The sequence below is a fragment of the Protopterus annectens genome, chromosome 6.part0 (assembly GCF_019279795.1).
Source record: "Protopterus annectens isolate FY-2018-M chromosome 6.part0, PAN1.0, whole genome shotgun sequence".
Classification (NCBI taxonomy): Eukaryota; Metazoa; Chordata; order Ceratodontiformes; family Protopteridae; genus Protopterus; species Protopterus annectens.
In genome coordinates this window covers 1,103,683,590-1,103,705,761 of record NC_056737.1, presented here as the reverse complement: position 1 = coordinate 1,103,705,761, position 22,172 = coordinate 1,103,683,590, and the positions used below count along the sequence as shown (strand labels likewise).

The 22,172-nt window shown below is 41.4% G+C and overlaps 1 protein-coding gene across 1 annotated transcript in view; it reads left to right on the top strand.

Moving 5' to 3' along the window:
* TRIP11 (thyroid hormone receptor interactor 11) overlaps positions 1 to 21,663 on the top strand; it is a 1,664,886-nt gene extending 1,643,223 nt beyond the window's left edge. Inside the window, exon 20 of the mRNA XM_044073627.1 lies at positions 21,466 to 21,663. Coding sequence (XP_043929562.1) covers positions 21,466 to 21,663 — 198 coding nt within the window. The remainder of the gene's footprint in view (positions 1 to 21,465) is intronic.
* Positions 21,664 to 22,172: the final 509 nt, after the last annotated feature.

Sequence of the window (22,172 nt, the reverse complement as noted above, 5' to 3'; positions counted from 1 at the left end):
AGGAATTAAACCCACAGTTAGGACAGCTGTTTAATCTTAGCCTCACCTCAGGATACGTACCCAAGGAGTGGCGACGGCACTGTGGTCCCACTTCATAAGGGCGGTGCCTCCACAGACCCTGGAAATTACCGCCCCATTAGCTTGACAAGCCTTATCTGCAAAGCCATGGAGAGGATCATAATGGAACTCATAAATAAAGACATAGGGAACTTGCAGACTTTGGATCCAACCCAGTTTGGCTTTGTCAAAGGCAGATCCTGCCTCTTAAACTTGGTTGACTTTTTCGAGACAGTCACCAAGGCCATTGATGAGGGAAAGGCAGTCCATACAGCCTACCTCGACCTGGCAAAGGCCTTGACACAATACCCCACTCAGGTATCATCGAAAAACTCATCAGCTTGAATGTAAACCCATACATCACAAGATGGGTTGCAAACTGGCTAAGTGACAGAACCCACAGGGTCAGAGTTGCTGGAGCCATGTCAGACTCAAAGCCTGTCACAAGTGGTGTCCCACAGGGCTCAGTCCTGGGTCCACTCTTGTTCGGCATCTACTTTTCTGAAGTACAAGCAAACACAGGAGGGTTATGGCTGACAAAGTTTGCAGATGACTGCAAACTGGGCCATAGTCGAAAACACATCTGACACAGATATCCTCCAGAAGGGCCTCACAGAAATGGATAACTGGTGCCAAAGCCATGGCCTGAAGTTAAACGCCAAAAATGCATAGTCATACCCTTTGGGAAAAACAAGGTTACCCCTAGCTACCATATAGGTGGCAATCCACTGAGCACAGAAAAAGTCATTAGGGATCTGGGGACCCAAGTTGACAGTAGCCTTCGCTTGACACTCATGTTGCTAAAGTAGTTAGGAAAACCTTCTATATCGCCCACCTGATCATGAAGGGATTCACATCTAGATCAAGGGAGGTCATCGTCCCCCTGTACTCATCACTCATTAGACCTATGATTGAGTACAATGCCCGCTCGAATGTATCTGACCAGACACTGCTGCAGCTTGAAAGGCCCCAAAAGTTCCTCACCAAAAGGATAAAGGGTCTCAAAAATGTCTTATGCTGCCCGACTGAAAGAACTCCAGCTCTATTCAGTCTCATACCGCTTGCTCAGAGGTGACCTGTGCCTGACATATAAGGTCATGTCAAACCCAGATTTGATGAATATGCTTCACCTCAAAAAATCTAGATCCCTCAGAACCACAAGGGCGGGAGACTTAAACCTTGACACGGTTATAAATAGAACGTGCTGGAGGGACAGATTCATCACCCAGAGACTCCCTATGCTATGGAACAAAATCCCGGTACATGTGAGGCAGAGCACCTCGCTGGCCTTGTTCAAGAGGAATCTTGACCAATGGATGGGAGATCGCAGATATACCCCAGGGATTACTTCAGTGTCACTGCTTGACAGAGGCACAGAAAAATGATAGGCATAGTTTTTATTCAAACTAAAGGGGTGGCGAAAGCCACATAACTATGGGCTAGGCTTATAAATGCCCTTGGGCAGATAGCCTAGTATGAACCTATGAACCTATGAACCTATAAGATAACCCAAGTAAACACAAAATGCAGTTTTTAAGTGATGATTTTATTTAAGGAAAAAAAATATCCAAACCTTCATGGCCCTATGTGAAAAAGTAATTGCCCCTAAACCTTATAAGGGGTTGTGCCACCCTTAGCAGCAACAACTGCAATCAAGCATTTGTGATAACTGAGAAAGTAAACCGGATCCAAAGCAGTGAAAGGTTTAAATTGATGATACACAGCAGCCACAGGACAGAGAGAATTTATTCTCAATACTACTCAATACTCAATAAATTCTCTCTGTCCTGTGGCTGCTGTGTATCATCAATTTAAACCTTTCACTGCTTTGGATCTGGTTTATTTTCTTAGTTTGTGCTTGCTGGTTTTATTTGTGATAACTGGCAATGAGTCTTTCACATCGCTGTTGAGGAATTTTCGCCCACTCTTTTTGCAGAATTTTTAATTCAGCCATATTGGAGGGTTTCTGAGCATGGATTTCCGAGCATGAGCCGCCTTTTTAAGGTCATGCCACAGCATCTCAATTGGATTCAAGTCCGGACTTTGACTAGGCCACTCCAAAACTTTCATTTTGTTTTTTGTTTTTTTTAAACCATTCAGAGGTGGACTTCCTGATGTGTTTAGCATCATTGTCCTGCTGCAGAACCTAAGTGTGCTTCAGCTTGAGGTCATGAACTGATGGCCAGACATTCTCCTTCAGGACTTTTTGGTAGAGAGCAGAATTCATGGTTCCATCAATCACAGCATGTTGTTTAGGTCCAGAAGCAACAGAGCAGCCCCAGACCATCACACTACCACATCACCATGTTTGACTGTTGGCATGATGTTCTTTTTCTGAAATGCTGTGTTACTTTTACGCTAGATGTAATGGGATGCACACTTTCCAAAAAGTTCAACTTTTGTTTCATCAGTCCACAAAATATTTTCCCAAAAGTCTTGGGGATCATCAGGATGTTTTTTGGCAAAAGTGAGATGAGCCTTTGTGATCTTTTTGGTCAGCAGTAGTTTTCACCTTGGAACTCTGCCATGCATGCCATTTTTGCCCAGTCTCTTTATTATGGTTGAGTCATGAACACTGACCTTAACTGAGGCAAGTGAAGCCTGCAGTTCTTTAGATGTTATTCTGGGTTCTTTTGTGACCTCTTGGATGAGTTGTCGCTGCGCTCTTGGGGGTAATTTTTGTAGGCCGGCCACCCCTGTGAAGGTTCACCACTGTTCCATGTTTTCTCCATTTGTGGATAATGGCTTTCACCATGGTTCACAGGGGTTCCAAAGCTTTAGAAATGGCTTTGTAACCTTTTTCAGACTGATAGATGCCAGTTACTTTGTTTCTCATCTTTTCCGGAATTTCTTTAGGTGGCAACATGATGTCTTCCTTTTTGGGATCTTTTGGCCTAGTTCACATTGTCTGACAGGTTCTATTGAAGTGATCTCTTGATTCAAAAGGTCTGGCAGTAATCAGACCTGGGTGTGGCTAGTGAAATTGAACTCAGCTTTCCCAAAAATGTGATTAACCACAGTTACTTCATGATTTAACAAGGGGGGCAATTACTTTTTCACATAGGGCCATGTAGGTTTGGATAGTTTTTTTTTTCTTAATAAATAAAATCATCACATGAAAACTGCTTTTTGTGTTTACTTGGGTTAGCTTTTCTAATTGTCTAATATTTAAATTTGTTTGATGATCTGAAACATTTAAGTGTGACACATCCAAAAAAATAAAAAATCAGGAAGGGGCAAATACTTTTTCATTGCACTGTATTTTGTCTCTTCCTCTCTTTGTTGCCACCATTCTGTTTTGTGTTTTATTTTTGTCAGTTTATGTTAATATTTAGGCAGTCTCTACCACAGCTTTACTAGTGGCACTGCAGTGGTCCATACCTTGTCTTTGATCCAGGCTTTCTTCCAACAGCCCACCATTTCCCTCCAGGCCTGCATGCCTATCTGGTGCGGTGAGGGGCAACTTGGGTGTGACTTCGGTAGCCTCTTGCGGTCACTCACCAGGCAAGGAGTGCTGCTGTTCTCTCCATTGTTGCTTTCAGGAGGTCACAGTTTGTCACCAAGTGAGATTTACCACAGGTGGTGGGTTAGTTGGTGGACAAGTGGCTTAAAGCTCACATTGTTTTCTTGGAGCAGGTGGTGATCTGGGGACCCCTCCCTGTCATCAGAATTGGGGTTTTGTGTGAGAGATTCCTGGGGGGAATCTAAGTGCCTCCTCTTATACATTCTGTTCCAAGGGACTTCCTTAGTGGGATGTTCTGGGGAAGTATTAGAAAAAATAAAAATGTACTGATGGACTGGCTGGAGAGTGTTTTGGGCTGGCTGCCCAGTGGAAGGGATGGTCGAGACTGAGAGCAAAGAAGAGCATGCTGCAGGGTTTTCTGATCTGATGGTGGCAGGGATGTCCCTGCTCTAGCCAAGGAGGAAAACAATCTCCACAACCTCAAAGGTAGAACATCTAGGGGACACAGAAGTTGACAGAGCCTAAGCAGGCTCCTGCAGAACCACCAGCACTCCACCCAAGGAGGGAGTCAGACCTGAGTTGTCCAGTGCCAATGCTCCAAGGAGAAAAGATGGCTCCAAAAGTTTGAGTCTACTCCAGTCCCCCTGATTGGTGCTGATGCTTTGGTTCAGAGAGTCCTCCAGCTCTTAGAGTCTTTGCGCAGAACAGCTCAGGGGGACCATTGGAGTTGAGGAACAAATAATCTTTGGATCCAATTAAGACATCCCCAGGGATCTCAGATCTGAATGCTTTGAAACAGAGGTTCAGATTGGAAAAGGAGATACCAGTGGAGAGGTGGAGAAATGATGGCTCGCAGACCTGGTTGGGGACAGAGCTGGCAGAACCCCCATCAGAATCTGTGCTTTGAGGAACTTCCTCCTCATCCTGTCCATATCAGCTGTTGAGAGGCTTCTGGATGATCTAAGAGAGGACTTGGTGGACGGAGGCGTGGAGTGTCTTCACGGGAGCCCTTCAGAAAAGGGGGAGAGAGCCTAGATGCAACTCAGTCTGCAAGAAGCAGCAGTGATGAGATCTGAGGGGACCTGGCTTTCAGCAGCAGTGATGAGATCTGAGGGGACCTGGCTTTCAGCAGCAGTGATGAGATCTGAGGGGACCTGGCTTTCAGCAGCAGTGATGAGATCTGAGGGGACCTGGCTTTCAGCAGCAGTGATGAGATCTGAGGGGACCTGGCTTTCAGAATGTTTGGATCAGAGGCAGATGAATCCAACTTCTAATGTACCTTTGTAGGTGGGTCTGTTGGAGGACTGATGCATAAGTTGAAGAACAATCAAGAGATGTTTTCCGGGACTCCTCCTCTTTTGATAAAGATTCAGGCTTGTTTTTTTCAGGCTTCTTGGAGAGGAATTCAGCCCCAGTAACCAAGGAAGTAGAAGAATGGAGAAGACCATGTAAAACTAACTTATTTGTGCAATCTGTTAAGGCCCTGGAGTTGAAACTGGAGCAGATTGCACAGTCTACTCTGAAGTGATCAGAACCTAGATAGCACACGCATTCCCTGTGGGCATGAGTTGGGAAGCTGGTGCCCACAGGTAATGCATATTTTGAATCCTGAAGGTTTATCAGTCAGACATGTTAGACTTGGAGCTACTGAAACAGAAAGGTGGCTGGTCCTCCCAACACCACCTCCCAGAAGGAATCCGTGTTCCTGGAGGCTTTCCGGTCTGGCCCCTCTACTTCTTGGGTGGCTTCCCAGGCTCATGAGCTCATTGACCTTGTCTCTTGGTGGGTATAGAAGGAGATGGACACTGAGCCAGTACCGAAAAGACTGGCCAGAAATTTAGCACACATCAAAGTAAACAATCGCTCCAGAAGATGTCTGCAGGTCTGTCTGGGAACCAGCCACTACTAGTTCAGAGCACTGTCTTTTGGGCTCACCACAGCCCCCAGGGTGTTCATCAAATGCATGGCAGTGGTAGCAGCTCACTTTAGACTGCTGGGATTCCAGGTGTTTCCATATTTAGGAAACTGGTTCCTAACTGCCCCAACCAGGCATCGACTTCTACAGTCAAGGGACTACTTGCTCCATTCGTGTGTTCATCTGACAGTCATGACCAATTACAACAAATCTCAGCTCATTCCTATACAGAATCTGGAGTTCATAGGTGCTCATCTGCACACAGTCAGTCAGATGGCCTCTCTTCCCTCACTGAGGTCTCAAGTCAAGAGAATGATTCAAAGTTTCTCTTCTGGTCCGATTAATATTACAAGCCCTGGGATCCATGGCAGCAGCTGTTACCCTCATTCCTCTGGCCAGGTTTCACCTGGACCCTTTCAATCCAATAGTGTATTGTTCAATATCCATTAAACACTCCAGACAAGATCACGCAAGCGTGCAAAAGATACCATCTTCAGTGGATTAATTTAAACCAGCTCTGTGAGGACAGTCCATTTATTCTTCCCCTGCCCACAACCACGGTAACCATGGATGCCTCCCAGTTGGGGTGGGTGGGGCATTACTTGGGAAGGACAGTCCAAGGTACGTGGTCCTCCAAAGAGGCCAAGATCCATGTCAGTGTCCTGGAGATGAGAACATGAAGCATTGCAGGCCTTTAAAAACATTCTCCCATCTGGGAAAATTACAATTCAGACAGTATGTCAGTGGTCTGGTACATCAACAAACAGGAAGGAACCAGGTCTTACTCTATTTGTTGACAAGCTAAGAGAGTCTGGCAATGAACAGTCTCTCTCTTGGTCACTTCCTAATAGCAACTCACATTCTGGGGAAATCCAACATGATTGTAGACAAACTAAGCAGATCCATTTTGATGCCTAGTGAGTGGTGTCGCAATGTTAAGGTGGAGGAGAGAATTTTCTGTCAGTGGGGCCAGCCATGCTGCTACCTATTCACTTCTCCCCTCAACAAGTGCAGCAGGTTCTTTGCCCTAATCTCTCCAACGGGGGAGTCACCAAGAGATGATGTAGTACACAATTTGCCCTCCAGTGTGCTTTATGTTTACCCACTGTTACCTCTCATTCCCAAATTTCAAGAAAAGGCACTTTGGTTGAAGAGCACAGTTATCCTCATTGCACCTTTGTAGCCTTGTCAGATTTGGTTCCCTTTCCTCTGGCCTCACCTTTGTCATCCACCCTGGATTCTACATCCAACTCCAGACATCCTGTCTCACCTAACTTAACAGGCCTCAAATTGTCTGTATGGTTTCTCATATTCCATTAATTGCTATACAGCCCAGGCTCTTGTTCCTGGTACATCATATCTTATGTTCTCTAAAAGCTTCTACTAGAAGAATTTACAAGAGTAAATGGAAAAGGTATGTTTTCTGGGCCCTTAGCAAACATATAGATCCTTTTTCAGGACCTGTGAAATCTATCGTCAAATTTTAACTTCAGTTTTCAATGAAGGGTCTAGCTTCTTGACTATTAAAGTACAGTTGGTTGCCATTTTTAATTTCCCCATAGGCGAAAATAACCATACCTTAACATGTTCCAAACTATGCAAGACCTTTCTTAATGGAGCTTTTTTGCTTAGGCCACCTTTAAAGGATCCAACTCCTCCTTGGGATTTAGCTGTCATGCTTCAGGCCTTAACACAATCTCCCTTTGAACCTTCAGCTTAAATTTTGTCTTGGAAAAACATTTTTCTGGTTTCTATCACATCAGCTAGATGAGTATCCAAACTTCAGGCTCTATCTTCTGAACATCCTTATCTGTTTTTTTTTTTATTTGACAGTGTCATTGAGAGCAAATCCATTCTGCTTACCCAAGTTAGTTCTGAGTCCCAACATAAACCAGGTCATTAATCTAACAGTTTTCCTTCCCAACTTTTCAAATAAGGGAGAGTTTCTACTCCACCTATTGGATGTGGATAGACAACTTCATTTTTACTTTAATAGAATTAAAGACTTCGGAAAGTCTGACCAGTTATTTGTTTCCTTTTATCCTAACAGACTGGGCAAAGCAGTACCCAAAGTCACATTGGCCAAATGGTTAAGTTGGATGAATCTCCTTTCTTTATGGTAAAAGGTTTATGCTTGCCCAAATCCCCCTACAGCTCATTCTAGGAGGTCTATGGCAATGTCTTCAGCCTTTTGGGCAAGTGTAGATGCAACTTTGGTTAATTCTTACACCTTCATTGTTCATTGCAAATTAGATTTGATTTTCAGGAACATAGCAGCCTTTGGCTCAGCAGTGCTCTGGAGTATCCTTCCATGAGGACCTCTGAAGGTTACAGTAGCCGGGAACTCTGTCCCATCAGTTGAGGAATGAGTGAAAATGACAACATCAGATAAAAGGTTCTGTACTCACCATAACATTCCATCTGTGTTGTCCATTTTCATAAATTACAACATCAGATAAAAGGTTCTGTACTTACAGTAACATTCCATCTGTGTTGTCCTTTTTCATAAATGGCAACATCAGATAAAAGGTTCTGTACTCACCATAACATTCCATCTGTGTTGTCCATTTTCATAAATGACATCATCAGATAAAAGGTTCTGCACTCACCATAACATTCCATCTGTGTTGTCCATTTTCATAAATGACATCATCAGATAAAAGGTTCTGTACTTACAGTAACATTCCATCTGTGTTGTCTATTTTCATAAATGGCAACATCAGATAAAAGGTTCTGTACTCACCATAACATTCCAACTGTGTTGTCCATTTTCATAAATGGCAACATCAGATAAAAGGTTCTGTACTCACCATAACATTCCATCTGTGTTGTCCATTTTCATAAATGGCACCATCAGATAAAAGGTTCTGCACTCACCATAACATTCCATCTGTGTTGTCCATTTTCATAAATGACATCATCAGATAAAAGGTTCTGTACTTACCGTAACATTCCATCTGTGTTGTCTATTTTCATAAATGGCAACATCAGATAAAAGGTTCTGTACTCACCATAACATTCCATCTGTGTTGTCCATTTTCATAAATGGCAACATCAGATAAAAGGTTCTGCACTCACCATAACATTCCATCTGTGTTGTCCATTTTCATTCTTCCTCAACGTCTTTCCCTCCTTTTCCTTCTGGAAAGACCTAGAGTTATACAAGAAACTTTTGTTCCTTGTTTGAGCTCCAGCTTACCTTTTCCTTTCTACCTTTGTTAATTTATATAATAGCTTGTCCCTTGATATCTAGGGGTAGCAAACTCTGAAGTATTTAGGTTGGTGGGGCATTGTGGGTAAATGTTGGAGCTTGAGAGTTCTTAGATCCTGTGATCTGGTAGAAGCAGCCAAGTCAGATCTAAGTGTTGTATGCGAACCCATCAGTTGAGGAAGAGTGAAAATGGACAAAGTAGATGGTACATTATGGTGAATATGTAATTTTTTTCTTAACTTTCTCACTTATGTTATATCATTTCATTATTACCCATAAGATTTCATGCACAATTGTATCAAATGCCTTATTATGATCTCCTGTCAGGATTTTCACTTTTTTTTGTATTCATAATTTCATCCACAATTTCTTTATCATTAATAATTTTTAACCACCATCTTTCATAATATTTTCATTATTGTTCAATGCCATCAGTCCCCATTTTTTATTATCCTCTAGCTTCCTCCTTCCATATGAATTTAAGTATTCCACTACATAATTCTTTATACATAAAAATATTCATTTAACCATTAATTCATTTTTTTTTTTTACATTTCATACCCTGTTCCGTCTGGTCCTGCAACTGAATCTGTATTTGCTTGTCCTAATTCTTTATCTAGCTCATTTAAAGAAATTTCCACTTCCAGCTCTTTATTATCTTTTTCTGTTAACTTTAACTTACCATGTGTTTTTATTTCACTACCTTTTTTTCTTGAAACATTTTTTGTACATATTGTGCTACACTATTCTTAATCTTTTCCTAAATTGTTTTATGTTTCTCCTTTTACATTTTTAATTCTACCATCTTCCTTTACTAATCTGCTTAAGCAACTTGATAAGCTTTTCCTTCTTAAAATATCTTTTCTTATATAACAGTTATATTTTCTTAATTTCTTTTATACAATTTTTTTTTCTTTGTCAAAGTACTTTGTCATTATGTTCTAAATCTTCGAATGCATCATTGTATTTTTTTTTTTTTTTTTTATAGTTTTCTTTCTCTACCTTTCTCACATCAACTTTTTATATTTTTCCTTAAATATCATCCATCTTTCGGACCAATTTTTATAAAATGTTTTCATAGTAATGTGATCTTTCTGTAACTGTATTTCTACTCTCTTTCCTTCTTCATTCCATGGTTTCTCATTTATCCATTTTATTCCTTTGCCTATTTTATATATTCATAGTCTTCCTTTATCTCAATCCATATTGCAAGAAGATCAGAAAATCCTGTTTCAGCTACCTTCCCTTCTCCTATAACTAAACCTTCTGATACTGTAATATAATCTGTTTCGGTTCTGTACATACCCCTTTTGTAAGTCCATGAATTTTTGTCCCAAAGTTTTAACTTATCACATCTTATAACCTCTAACATTTTTCGTATATCATTTCCATAGTTTCATAGTTTAGTACTAGGCTATCTGCCCTGGGGCATTTGTAAGCCTAGCCATAGTGATGTGGCTTTTGCCACCCCATGAAATGGTACAAAAATGTACAGAATAAATTTAGAATACTGTGCCTCTGTTTAGTAGTGACACAGTGAAGGTCCCCTTATATAACAGAATTAGTTTACTGTGCCCCTGTCTAGCAGTGACACAGATGTGACCCCTGGGGTAAACTTACGATCTCCCATCCACTCATCAAGATTTCTCTTGAAGAGAGTCAGTGAGGGGCTCTGCCTAACATGAACTGGGATCCTGTTCCAAAGCATGGGAAGCCTCTGGGTTATGAAGCTATCCCTCCAGCATGTCCTATTCATACTTGTGCCGAGGTTTAAGTCTTTAGCTCTCGTGGTCCTGATGGATTTGGATTTTTTGAGGTGGAGCATGTCCATCAGGTCCTGATTGGACATGGCCTTGTACGTCAGGCAGAGATCACCTCTGAGCAGGTGGTATGCTACTGAATAGAGCTGAAGTTTCTTTAGTCTGGCAGAATAAGACATATGTTGGAGACCCTTGATCCTCTTGGTGAGGTACTTTTGTGGTCTCTCCAGCTGTTGCAAATGCCGGGTGAGGTACATACCAAATGGGGCATTGTACTCAATCATGGGTCTGATGAGGGAGGAGTACAGGGGTACAATGACATCCCTGGATCTGGATGTGAATCCCTTCGTGATGAGGTGTGCAAGGTAGAATGTTTTTCTAACCACTTTGGCAACGTGGGTGTCAAACGAGAGGTCGCTGTCGACTTGGGTCCCTAGGTCTCTTGATTACTTTTTCCGTACTTAGTAGGTTGCTGTCTATGTGATAATTTGTGGGTACTTTGTTTTTCCCAAAGGGTATGACTATACATTTTTTGGCATTTAGTTTAAGGCCGTGACTCCGGCACCAGTTGCCCATTTCTGAGAGGCCTTTTTGTAGGATGTATGTGTCCGCTGGTGTATCGACTATGGCGCCTAGTTTGCAGTCATCTGCGAACTTTGTCAGCCACAACCCTCCCATGTTTGCTTTAATATCTGAGAAATAAATGCCGAACAAGAGGGTTCCCAGGACAGATCCCTGTGGGACACCACTTGTGACTGGCTTTGAGTCTGACATTGCTCCAGCGATTTTAACTTTAAGGGTTCTGTCCTTCAGCCAGTTTGCAGCCCATCTAGTGACATAAGGGTTTACGTTTAAGCTGTTGAGCTTATCTATGATGCCTGAGTGGGGTATTGTGTCGAAGGCCTTAGCCAAGTCCAGGTAGGCTGTATGGACTGCTTTGCCCTCATCAATGGCTCTAGTGACTGTTTTGAAAAAGTCAACCAGGTTCAAAAGGCAGGATCTGCCCTTTACAAAGCCGAACTGGGTGGGGTCAAGTGTCTGTAGGTCCCCTATGTCTCTGTTTGAGTTCCATAAAGATTCTTTCCATAGCTTTGCAGATCAGGCTGGTTAAGCTTATGGGGCGGTAGTTCCCAGGGTCTGTAGAGATACCCCCTTTGTGGAGTGGGACCACTGTTGCTGTACTCCAGTGTTCAGGTACATATCCTGTAGTAAGGCTAAGGTTAAATAGCATTTTTATGTGCGGGTTTAGCTCCTCTTGGAGTTCACGTAGCACGCAACCCGGGATACAGTCAGGTCCCATTGATGCTGTGTTTTTAGCTTTGTTGAGGGCGGCTCTCACTTGGACATCTGAGATGACAGGGAGATTACATTCAGCTGGGATAAGTATTTCTTCTTTTGGGGGTGATGGAGGGGAGAAATTTGCACTGAACCTGTCAGCCAGAATGTTGGCAATATATGTGGGTTCAGTGTATTTTTTGTTGTTGTGAACTAACTCTGAGCATATCTGAGGGTTTCCACCCAGGTTTCTAACATAGCTGAAGAAGGCTTTGTGGTTATCTTTAGTGTCCTTAGCGATTTTTCTCTCAAAGTTGGCCTTGGTTGTTTTTATGAGAGAACGTAGTTTTCTGCTAATGTTGATCAGAGATGTCTTCCCTTTATGGGATTTTGCTCTGACGTGCAGTAGCTTCCTTCTTTTGTTATACAATTTGTTAATGGCTGAGGTCCACCAGACAGGACGCTTGCCTTTGGTGGAGAGGGACTTGGATTTATTTGGGATTGCATGATCCATGCATTCTTGGAGATGTCCATAGAAAGCATTTGTGAAGGATTCGGCATTGTGGGATGTGGTATCCACTGGCCCAGTGGGCTTAAAGGATACCATCTCAGTCTTAAGAAGAGTGAAGTCTGCATTTGAGAAGTTTTTCACTGTGGTCTTTTGTGCTGGGGGTGGAGGTGGGATATGTATATCCAGGGTGATTAGTTTGTGGTCAGATCTCACTAGTGAGGGGTATACCTCCGTGTGGAGCATTTTGTCCCCATGTTTGTGATGATCAGGTCTAGTATATTATCTCCCCTAGTGGGAGAGGTGACTAGTTGTTCCAGTGCATTTGAATTTATGAATTCCAGGAACCTTTGGTCTAGGGTGTTAGGGCTAGAATAATGTACCCAATATATGTTTGGGTAGTTGAAGTCTCCCAGTATGATGGTATTTTGTGATACATTCATATCCTCCAATGTCTTCAGGAAGGCTGAGTGGGGTTCCTGAGATTGGGAGGGTGGTCTGTAACATGCTACCAGTTGTATAGCAGTTTTGCCTATGGTTAGTTGCACCTGTATGGTCTCTGATGCTTCATGTGTTGCTACTAACCTGGAGGTGTGGGTGTCCTTGATGAATATGGACACTCCCTCCTTTGTGGTTCGGCCCGGGTTTTGGGGCCGAAAAGCATGATACGAGGTATAGCCTGGTAGCGCTGGGGTGCTCTCAGGAGCCTTGAACCAGGTTTCAGTTACTACACAGATGTCGATGTTCTCCATGCTGAGGAGTGCATCGAGTTCCTGCATCTTGAGATTTAGACTTCTGGCGTTGAGCAGCATTACCCTTAGTTTTTTTCCATTTTTGTTTTTTAAGGAGGTGGGTTTGTCTTTTGAGCCTTGCCTAAAAAAGGCACTATGGGGGTGGCAAGAGCTTTGGCCAATATCCGGAAGCCCAGTGGTGACAGGTGTAAGCCATCCCTTGCGAAGCAGCGTGGCTTGTCCAACATGTCATCCCAGGCAGACAGACATTGGATCCCTTTAGAATGACACCAGTACTTGAGCCAATTATTAAAGCTGATCATCTTGTCTTTGTATTGTGGCATCATTCTTGGTGAGGGCAAGATGCTGCTCAGGGTCAGGGTCATACCAGCCTGGGCTACATAATCGGAGAGCTCCTCTATGTCTCTTTTCATGTAGTCCAGGGAGGTATGTCTCAGGTCGTTCATGCCAGCATGGACAATGATGGAGTCATATTTGTACTTGCTTTGGAGTGACCTGAGTGCGTGTGTTATGTGGTGGATCCTAGCTCCCGATAGGCAGCTCACAGTCACCCTCTCCTTGTTCAGCCTGGTAAGCAGGACATCAGTGTGTCTGACTATAGAGTCACCTATTACTAGTGTATCAGGCATGGTGTTTGGCCTTAAGAGCTGTGATTGGTTGACACACTGATTTATTGAAGTGTATGTGTTGCATGTGTTTTGTTTTGAGGTGGTGTATTTTAGGATGTCTGCTTTGGGAGCCTCTGTTGTTTTGGTAAGTTTTTTATTGGAGCCTCCGAGAATGTCTTTGTGTTTTTATGTGTTTGGTTTGCAGTTGTGGTAGGTCTATGTGGGACTGGGTTTGTTGTGTGTGTGGTTACCTTCTCCTCCTGTCTGGTCATGCCAGCCCTGAGTTGAGAGAGTTCAGCCTCCAGTTTGGCTATATAGTTGCATCTCTCACATGTATTTGTGTTTGTTGGGAGGAGGAGAGGGTTGTCTGTGTACATGAGACAATTGTAGCATTGTCTCAAGATACCCAGATTAACCAGCTGAACTGGAAAGGACGCCAGTAATCTACCACTCGACATGCTAGAACAGCATAAGGGAGTGCTGTGCCTTTAAGGGAAGTGGATATTCACAGGGGGTGGTAGGTGGATGTAGTGCCTTACTTAGTACGAGAGTGCTTACTTAGTAGAGAAGTTTTGAGAACAAGTGCTAGGCTTATAATATAGTGAGTAGTCTGATTATACTAAGAGTAGAGCTTCCTTAAGGGAAAATTTGAAGAGCAGACTTGGCGGAGCCAGAAGAAGTTTAACCGGCGCTGCGCTATGCGCGCAAACGCAGATTTTAAACAGGGAACTACAAAAGAGCTAGAAATGGTCCAAAACAACCAATTACTACAGCTCTTGTGCTGAGGTCACTTCCTACAGGGGCAGGTAGGCTGCTCAAGGCTCCCACTGGTGAGCAAAGAAACTTCCTTCTATCCAAGTAAGGTAATGGACAACACAGGAACTACACCACAGCCCAGAATACAGCAATGCCTGTAAACTGGTCTAAACTAGTTGAGGAGAGGCAGGAAAACAAGGATTATTTTTTTGTTTTTTTTGTTTTTTTGATAGAAACACACAGAAAATGCAGAAACAGTGATAAATCAGTTACACAGGCTAGCACACTTTAGTGGGCAGCCTCAACAGTTAAATTAAACAAACAAACAAACTTTCGATCAAATTCGACTAAAAAGTAACTTTAAGTGCAGATTTAAAAATAATGCAGCAAACAGCTAAAAAAACAGTTTAAGCTTGTTCAGGGTAAGCTACAGAAGCTATTCCAGGTAAAAAAACAGCAAGATACTTAAATCCATAAAGTAGTCGCTTTTCTGAGTTCTCTGTAGCTAGGACCACGAAGAGCTTGTCTGAGCAGTACAGCCAGAAAAAAACACCCAGAGGCGGATTTTAAACAGGGAACTACAAAAGAGCTAGAAACGGCCCAAAACAACCAATTACTACAGCTCTTGTGCTGAGGTCACTTCCTACAGGGACAGGTAGGCTGCTCAAGGCTCCCCACTCCCACTGGTGAGCAAAGAAACTTCCTTCTATCCAAGTAAGGTAATGGACAACACAGGAACTACACCACAGCCCAGAATATAGCAATGCCTATAGACTGGTCTAAACTAGTAGAGGAGAGGCGGGAAAACAAGGATTATTTTTTTGTTTTTTGATAGAAACACACAGAAAATGCAGAAACAGTGATAAATCAGTTACACAGGCTAGCACACTTTAGTTGGCAGCCTCAACAGTTAAATTAAACATACAAACAAACAAACTTTCGATCAAATTCGACTAAAAAGTAACTTTAAGTGCAGATTTTAAAATAATGCAGCAAACAGCTAAAAAACAGTTTAAGCTTGTTCAGGGTAAGCTACAGAAGCTATTCCAGGTAAAAAAAACAGCAAGATACTTAAATCCAGAAAGTAGTCACTTTTCTGTGTTCTCTGTAGCTAGGACCACTCTGCAGGACCACGAGGAGCTTGTCTGAGCAGTATACCCAGAAAAAAACGCCCAGAGGCGGATTTTAAACAGGGAACTACAAAAGAGCTAGAAATGGTCCAAAACAACCAATTACTACAGCTCTTGTGCTGAGGTCACTTCCTACAGGGACAGGTAGGCTGCTCAGGGCTCCCCACTCCCACTGGTGAGCAAAGAAACTTCCTTCTATCCAAGCAAGGTAATGGACAACACAGGAACTACACCACAGCCCAGAATACAGCAATGCCTGTAAACTGGACTAAACTAGTCGAGGAGAGGCGGGAAAACAAGGATTTTTTTTGTTTTTTTGATAGAAACACACAGAAAATGCAGAAACAGTGATAAATCAGTTACACAGGCTAGCACACTTTAGTGGGCAGCCTCAACAGTTAAATTAAACAAACAAACAAACTTTCGATCAAATTCGACTAAAATGTAACTTTAAGTGCAGATTTTAAAATAATGCAGCAAACAGCTAAAAACACAGTTTGCTTGTTCAGGGTAAGCTACAGAAGCTATTCCAGGTAAAAAAAAACAGCCCTTCCTTTTTACACTTGCCTTTTAAATCAGTTAGTTTGCTGTTATAATATTCATATTTATCACTATGTAGTCTATAATCTGATGAAATAAGCTTTCCCTTTCTTTACAATTACTGTAAGCACATAAACTACGGTGGTGGTGCTGCGGTAGTGTTGTTGCCTCACAGACGTTGCCTGTTCGATTCTCAGTTAGAGCGTCTTCTGTGTGGCGACATGCGTGAATGGGCGTTCCTTCGTTGAAGGTTGTGTGTTAGGCCCGGCAAGCCAGTACGGACTGGAGTTCCGCTGTGGCGACCCCTAACCGGGAAAAGCCGAAAGAAAGACATAATGTTATAATTCTTATATCCTTTCCATTTTAAATTTGCAGTGGTTAATCTTCCCATTTTTGCTAAAGTTACATCTAATATATTTACTGCATTTCTACAGAATATGGCTATTCCAGAACATCTGTCATTTTCCAAACTCCAGATTATCATTCTTCTCCATAGGTTCATGCTTGTAATCTTTCTTCATGTAAGTATTTTGTCTTCTAATATAATTACATCTGCATCACACTTATTACATCACTCCAAAATCATCATTCTTTTTACTATATTCTTAATACTATTCACATTTAAAGAGAACACACTAAAATTTTCATTTTCCTTTTTCCATATATTTATGGTTTTATAAATTCATAGCTAACTACCAAGTAAAATTTTTTAATAAGCCATTCTAAGCCTAGCCAATTTCTCTTCCAAAAGTGACAAACTCTGTACTTTGTGTCTGAGAGTCACACACATTAACCATTATACCAACCCCTCATCATTAACTATATATATTCTTTTTCATCTCTTTCTTTTTTCTTTGTACTTATACCTTTAAATTGTTTTTTTCAGTCTTTTATCCTTTTACGAATATAATTTTTGTCCCTTTTACTGCCTCCCAGTTTGTCTTCTTCCCTTATTTCAGAACCTCCTTCTGTCTCCACTTTATTACTATTTTTCTTCATCTAATTTTTCTTCTGTTTCTACTACTTCTAAAATGTCTTCACTTTGTTCATTTTCTTCTTTCTTTTTCCATTCATAAATGTCCAATTTTTGGACAATTATAACATTTGCATTCATGTATTTTTGTTTGTTTTTTGCATTATGTCATTTCTCCACAAATATAACATTTTCTTTTGCCACAATTACTTATCAAATGTCATCCTTTTCCAAAAAAAAAAAAACATGGTTTGGGTTATCCCCTGTATTTTACAACACTCCTATTCCCCACCACCACATTTATCATGCTTGGTATATGTAATTTTTTCTCTCTCTTTTTTTAACAAAGTATTATATTTCAGTCCATCAGTCCATAAACCTCGTTCGTCATAAACATTTGCAGTGTCCAGTGCTACTTTATATAAAGTTTGTCCTTTCAAAGTCTCTTTTTCCAACTCTGTTAGAAATTGTACATGAATTTTCTTTTTTGTTTCCCTGTTAAATGCTTTTATCACATAAAGATTCCATGGGATAAAGTCTTTTTTCATAGTCTCTAAGAAACTTTTCAGTTGAAGAAACAGTCTCATATAATTTCACAAAATGTCTTTCTTTGTTAATAAGAATAAATGCTCTTACCTCATGTGCTTTTGCACCCAAAGGAGTTATTAAATTGCCCCACAATACATACTTGTCCATTTTTTTGTCTTCTTTACTTTCAATCCTTATCACATACTTCTGTTTTCCATTTTCTTCTGCCTTTTTTCTGCTACTCCCCTTTTCCCTTCTTTTACTTTCTCTGCATGTGTTTTTTTTCTCTTGCCACTGTTCTTCAGGATTGGTCTGCATCCTCCTTTTGCAGCTTCTCCATGATGTCCCCCCAGGAAACATCTCATTTATTTTGTGGCTCGCTGTGCATCACCATTATTTTAAGTAAATCATCCTACAGCCCTCCTGACTGGTAGGTTGCAATTACACATCTATCATTTCCTGATTCATCTCCGTCAACATATTTCTTTGAAACATCTCCTCAGAATCTTGCACACATTCTCTAGTCTCTATATTTGCTGTCTCCTCCATTTCTCTCACCACTCCATTATCATCTCCTCCCTCCGTCTGCCTCCCTGTTTTTCTGGGCTGCCTTTGTGCCTGGAATGGAAACAGGAAGTGCTCCTGCAAAATGGGACCCACTCACAACAATGATGAATAGGGGAAGTTCCCCAATGCCCCTGGCCAAATTTTCCCTAGTAGTATAAATACCACCTGTGGTCGCCCCTGGGAAGAGGTTGTCTGCCTATTGTGGGATCAACCTTGTCAACAAAAGATGAATAAATATAAAACTCAAAATAAACAAACAGTTCAGATTCAGATCAGGATGCAGCACAACCACCGCAATGTTGCCAGTGAAACAGATAGTTGAGAAGGAGTTAGAAATGAGGAAAGAGTCCAGTTGGGCATTCCTAAACGTAGAAAAAGCATATGACAAGATATAAAGAAAGCTGATTTGGGCAATCTTGCAATTGTTTCAAGTTCTAGAAACAGTGGTAGAATTAGTGCAGTCTGTTTAGAAGGTCGCAATGACACATGTGCGAACAGTGTTTGAACTCAGAGAAGGGTTCCCAGTTTGAGTGGGTGTACATCAGAGTTCAGTTCTCAGACCACCGATGATCATACTGATAGGCTACATTAGCAAACAGTTTGGAGGAGGCCGATTAACAAGGCTGCTTCATGCAGAAGACAACATGGTATTAAAGGCAGACTCTGAACAAGAACTTTAGTAAATGATAGAGGAATGAAATGGAAGACTGAAGATGCACTAGATGAAGCGCGAGTACAGGTAAGATGGTTGTAATGGCAAAATGAGGAAAATCAGAAGAATCTGAGAATTGAGACAGAAGGGAAAAAGTCGAGCAGGTTAACCAGCTTCAGGTTTGTAGGAGGGATGGTCGAGGAGAAAGGAAGTCTAAATGAGGAGGACAAAGCTATAATCAGAGAGACTGCAGCCCACAGAAACAGTGTGCCAGGGGTCGTGTGTGACAAAAGATTGCCAAAGAAGGTGAAAAGCAAGGTGTACAAAACAGTGGTGAAATCAGTGCTGCTGTATGGTACCGAAACCTGGGCAGTGAAGGAATAGCAGTTGACAAAGCTAGAAGGTGATGGAGATGAAGTGTATGAGGTAGGATGCACACTGGAGGACAGATGAAGAAATGACGACATCAGAGCAGAAGCCAGAGTAGTCCCAATTGCAGACAAGGTCAAAGAGAACAGATTTTGGTGGTGCAGGCATATGTGCAGGACAGCAGAAGACAATTTTTTGAAGATTTGCAAGGGTGAGTAAGAAGGTAAGAGGAGATGAGGGCATCCAGCAAAAGATGGATAGATTGTGTGAGAGAAGACCTGCAACAGCTGGGCTTGACTGCAGAAGGAGGTAGGAGAGTGATATTGCATAGAGAGTTGGTGATAGCTGATGCAACACCCTGCCCACCATGCAAAAAAATGGGGAAAAATGGGTTGATGGTGGTGGTGATTCCAGTAACCCAAAATTGTAAATGGTTACTAGATGAGATTAGATGCACAGAGGAGTCCAGAAGAACCTCTGGTCAACTGTTCAGTTTTTTACTAGAGGCAGAGGGAAGGCGATGAGTGAAGGAAGCATGGAATGTGGCAAAAAATGTAGGAGTACAAGGGAGTGGAAAGAGTAGGACTTTGAATCGCAAGTGGCTCTGATTATTTAAATTTGTTTACCAGGAAAGCCTGACTTGGAACAAAGCTAATGTTCAGCGGATGCCCGGAGAGAAATGCTCCAGATGTATGTCTTTGTATGTGGGATGAAACTGGAGCACTAGAGAAAACCCACACGAGCACAGGGAGGACATGAAAACTCCACACAGAAGGCTCTCCAGCCGAAAGTCGAACTGGAGAGCCTCTTGCTGTGAGGTGACAATGCTACCACTGCGCCATCTGCATAATTGGATGAGTTGTGATCAAAGGAGTGAAGATGTGAGATGGTGAAGGTTGAAGGGCAAGGGTAGTGTGTGTAAGAGGATGTGTGACAAACATTGAGAGAGGGTGGTAGCTTGTGAAGAGTTGGTGGAGGTCTGGATGTGTGTGTCTGGCCTAGAAATGTAAATGAAGGCTTTTAACCCTTGTTATGTTTGAGTCAGCCTATCAAAGCAGTCCTCAGACTAGTAAATAAACAAAATCTTGCCTCCAGAACCACCTTGCTAAGTCTGTAAATGGCCTAAGGCTGTTATGCAAAATATTCTTGTGTCATTCAGGTCAGCAGTCTGAATCTGACTTGCTGATTTCATTACTTCCTAGTTATTGGCTATAGCATTGTCACCTGCTTCCCCTCTGCCTCATCTGATTCCTTCTAGATTTCATTTGGCAGTCCTGCAGAGACAGTTGTACACAAGGTGACTTCTATCATTTTGCTTGCCACTCCTAACAGCTGCATATTTGTGTAATTTATGTAAGAAAAGGGATTGCATTTATTGCGGTTGGAACTTTTAGTGCGTACCTTAAAACCTCGGAATGACATTACATGAAAATATTTCTTAGTGTATCAGACTCAGTGTCCATGTATAGTCAGTAATCTTGACAATTAACGCTTGTATAGCACTGTTTGTAGGATTAGTTGTATTGACTGCTTTTATTTATTGGAATTCAGCTACGTGTTTGAATAATACATACTGAAGCACTTACTTTGTCGGCTGTTCTTTGTTTGAATGCATGTGTATTAGAACTTGGTAAAATGTTTCTACCCATTCTTCAGCTGATAGTGTCCTGTTTTCAGCTGGATACCATGATCAGCAACACATCAGTGAATTCCAAACTCTGTGATTATCCTAATCAATACCAATGGTATGAGGATTCGTTGTATTTCACTTAAATGTTACTGTTCCCTACAGTTTTATGTCATGGCAAAACTCACAACACACATATTTTAGATACTTATGTTAACTTCCTGCAAGTATAGGATTTTGTGAAGGTTTAAATCTATGTTTGCTTTTATGAAAATACTTTCAGTTGCCTAGTCCCCACCCTGTTTCCCACATGTTAACCATATGGATGCTGAATATGTTTGTATAAATGCTTTTTGTATAACTATAGATAAAAGCATCTGTCACAAGCTGCTAAGTTTTAGTTAAATTGTTTGTAGGTATTGAATTACATGTCAAGGATGTGACTCTTCAGATAATTCCATTTCATTGACTGTGGCTGCTGAATACTGATTTGTAGATGTATTTTTTGAGTGTATGTATTTCTGTGCATATTATAGAAATGCAAATGCATGTATACTGCCATCTTCAGCGAAATTCATTATGCTGTATTCATCTATGAAAGAAGTAATGTAGATTGATAGGTTTTGTGGTATTTTAACACAAACTTGCTAAACAATAATGTGAAAAATCCGTAAGCACTTCATGCTTTGTTTTACCGATTCTTCTACTCGTCTTTCACCACGGAAAATGTACTTACTTCCTATTAATTGCTAAAATGTTGTTTCTTTTTGCCAGTCTTTCTCTGCATTATTTGTGAAGTTCCTAGAAACAGAGTCACGTCCAACTCTTCCCCCTCCTAAAATGACCATGCAGGACATTGTACCAATAGGTTCATCTGCCACTGGCAGTCTTGCCAGCCCTACAGCCACCAGCACTTTGGGTAAGAGCATTTTGATTGCATCCTCCACAATACATTGTAAAGCAGATTTTTAAAGATGCACTAGTTTGTCATTTTAAAAATATATGGTTTTTACCAGGTCATACCTTCATAACTGAAATATATGCTGTACTACGGTAGTGTTGACATTTGCATGTTTTCAGCACTGGTTTTCCCACATAGTTGTTATAGGTAAGCATATGCATAACTTTTGACTTCCCCACCTGGTGTCTCATTTGTTACAGACTTTTGAGGACATGTTGTTGCACTTTATTTCAATTTTAGTACTGTATTGACAAATATTTTTCAGTGTAAATTTCTGCAGATCATCATCAAAAAGATGATGTTTCTATTACTGTTATGAAACTAAAACAGTGTTTAAAAAGGTCACACAGGAAAATCAATTGGTTAAAAACACAAAAAGAAAAATGTAGCAAAGCTAGAATTTCCACTGTGTGATACCTTAAACCTCTTGAATTAGAGGCAACATGGGATATATGTAAATCGCCCTTTAAGGATATCAGGTGTTTCAGCTAAATGGAGGGGTTTGGCTTTATTGGCCTGA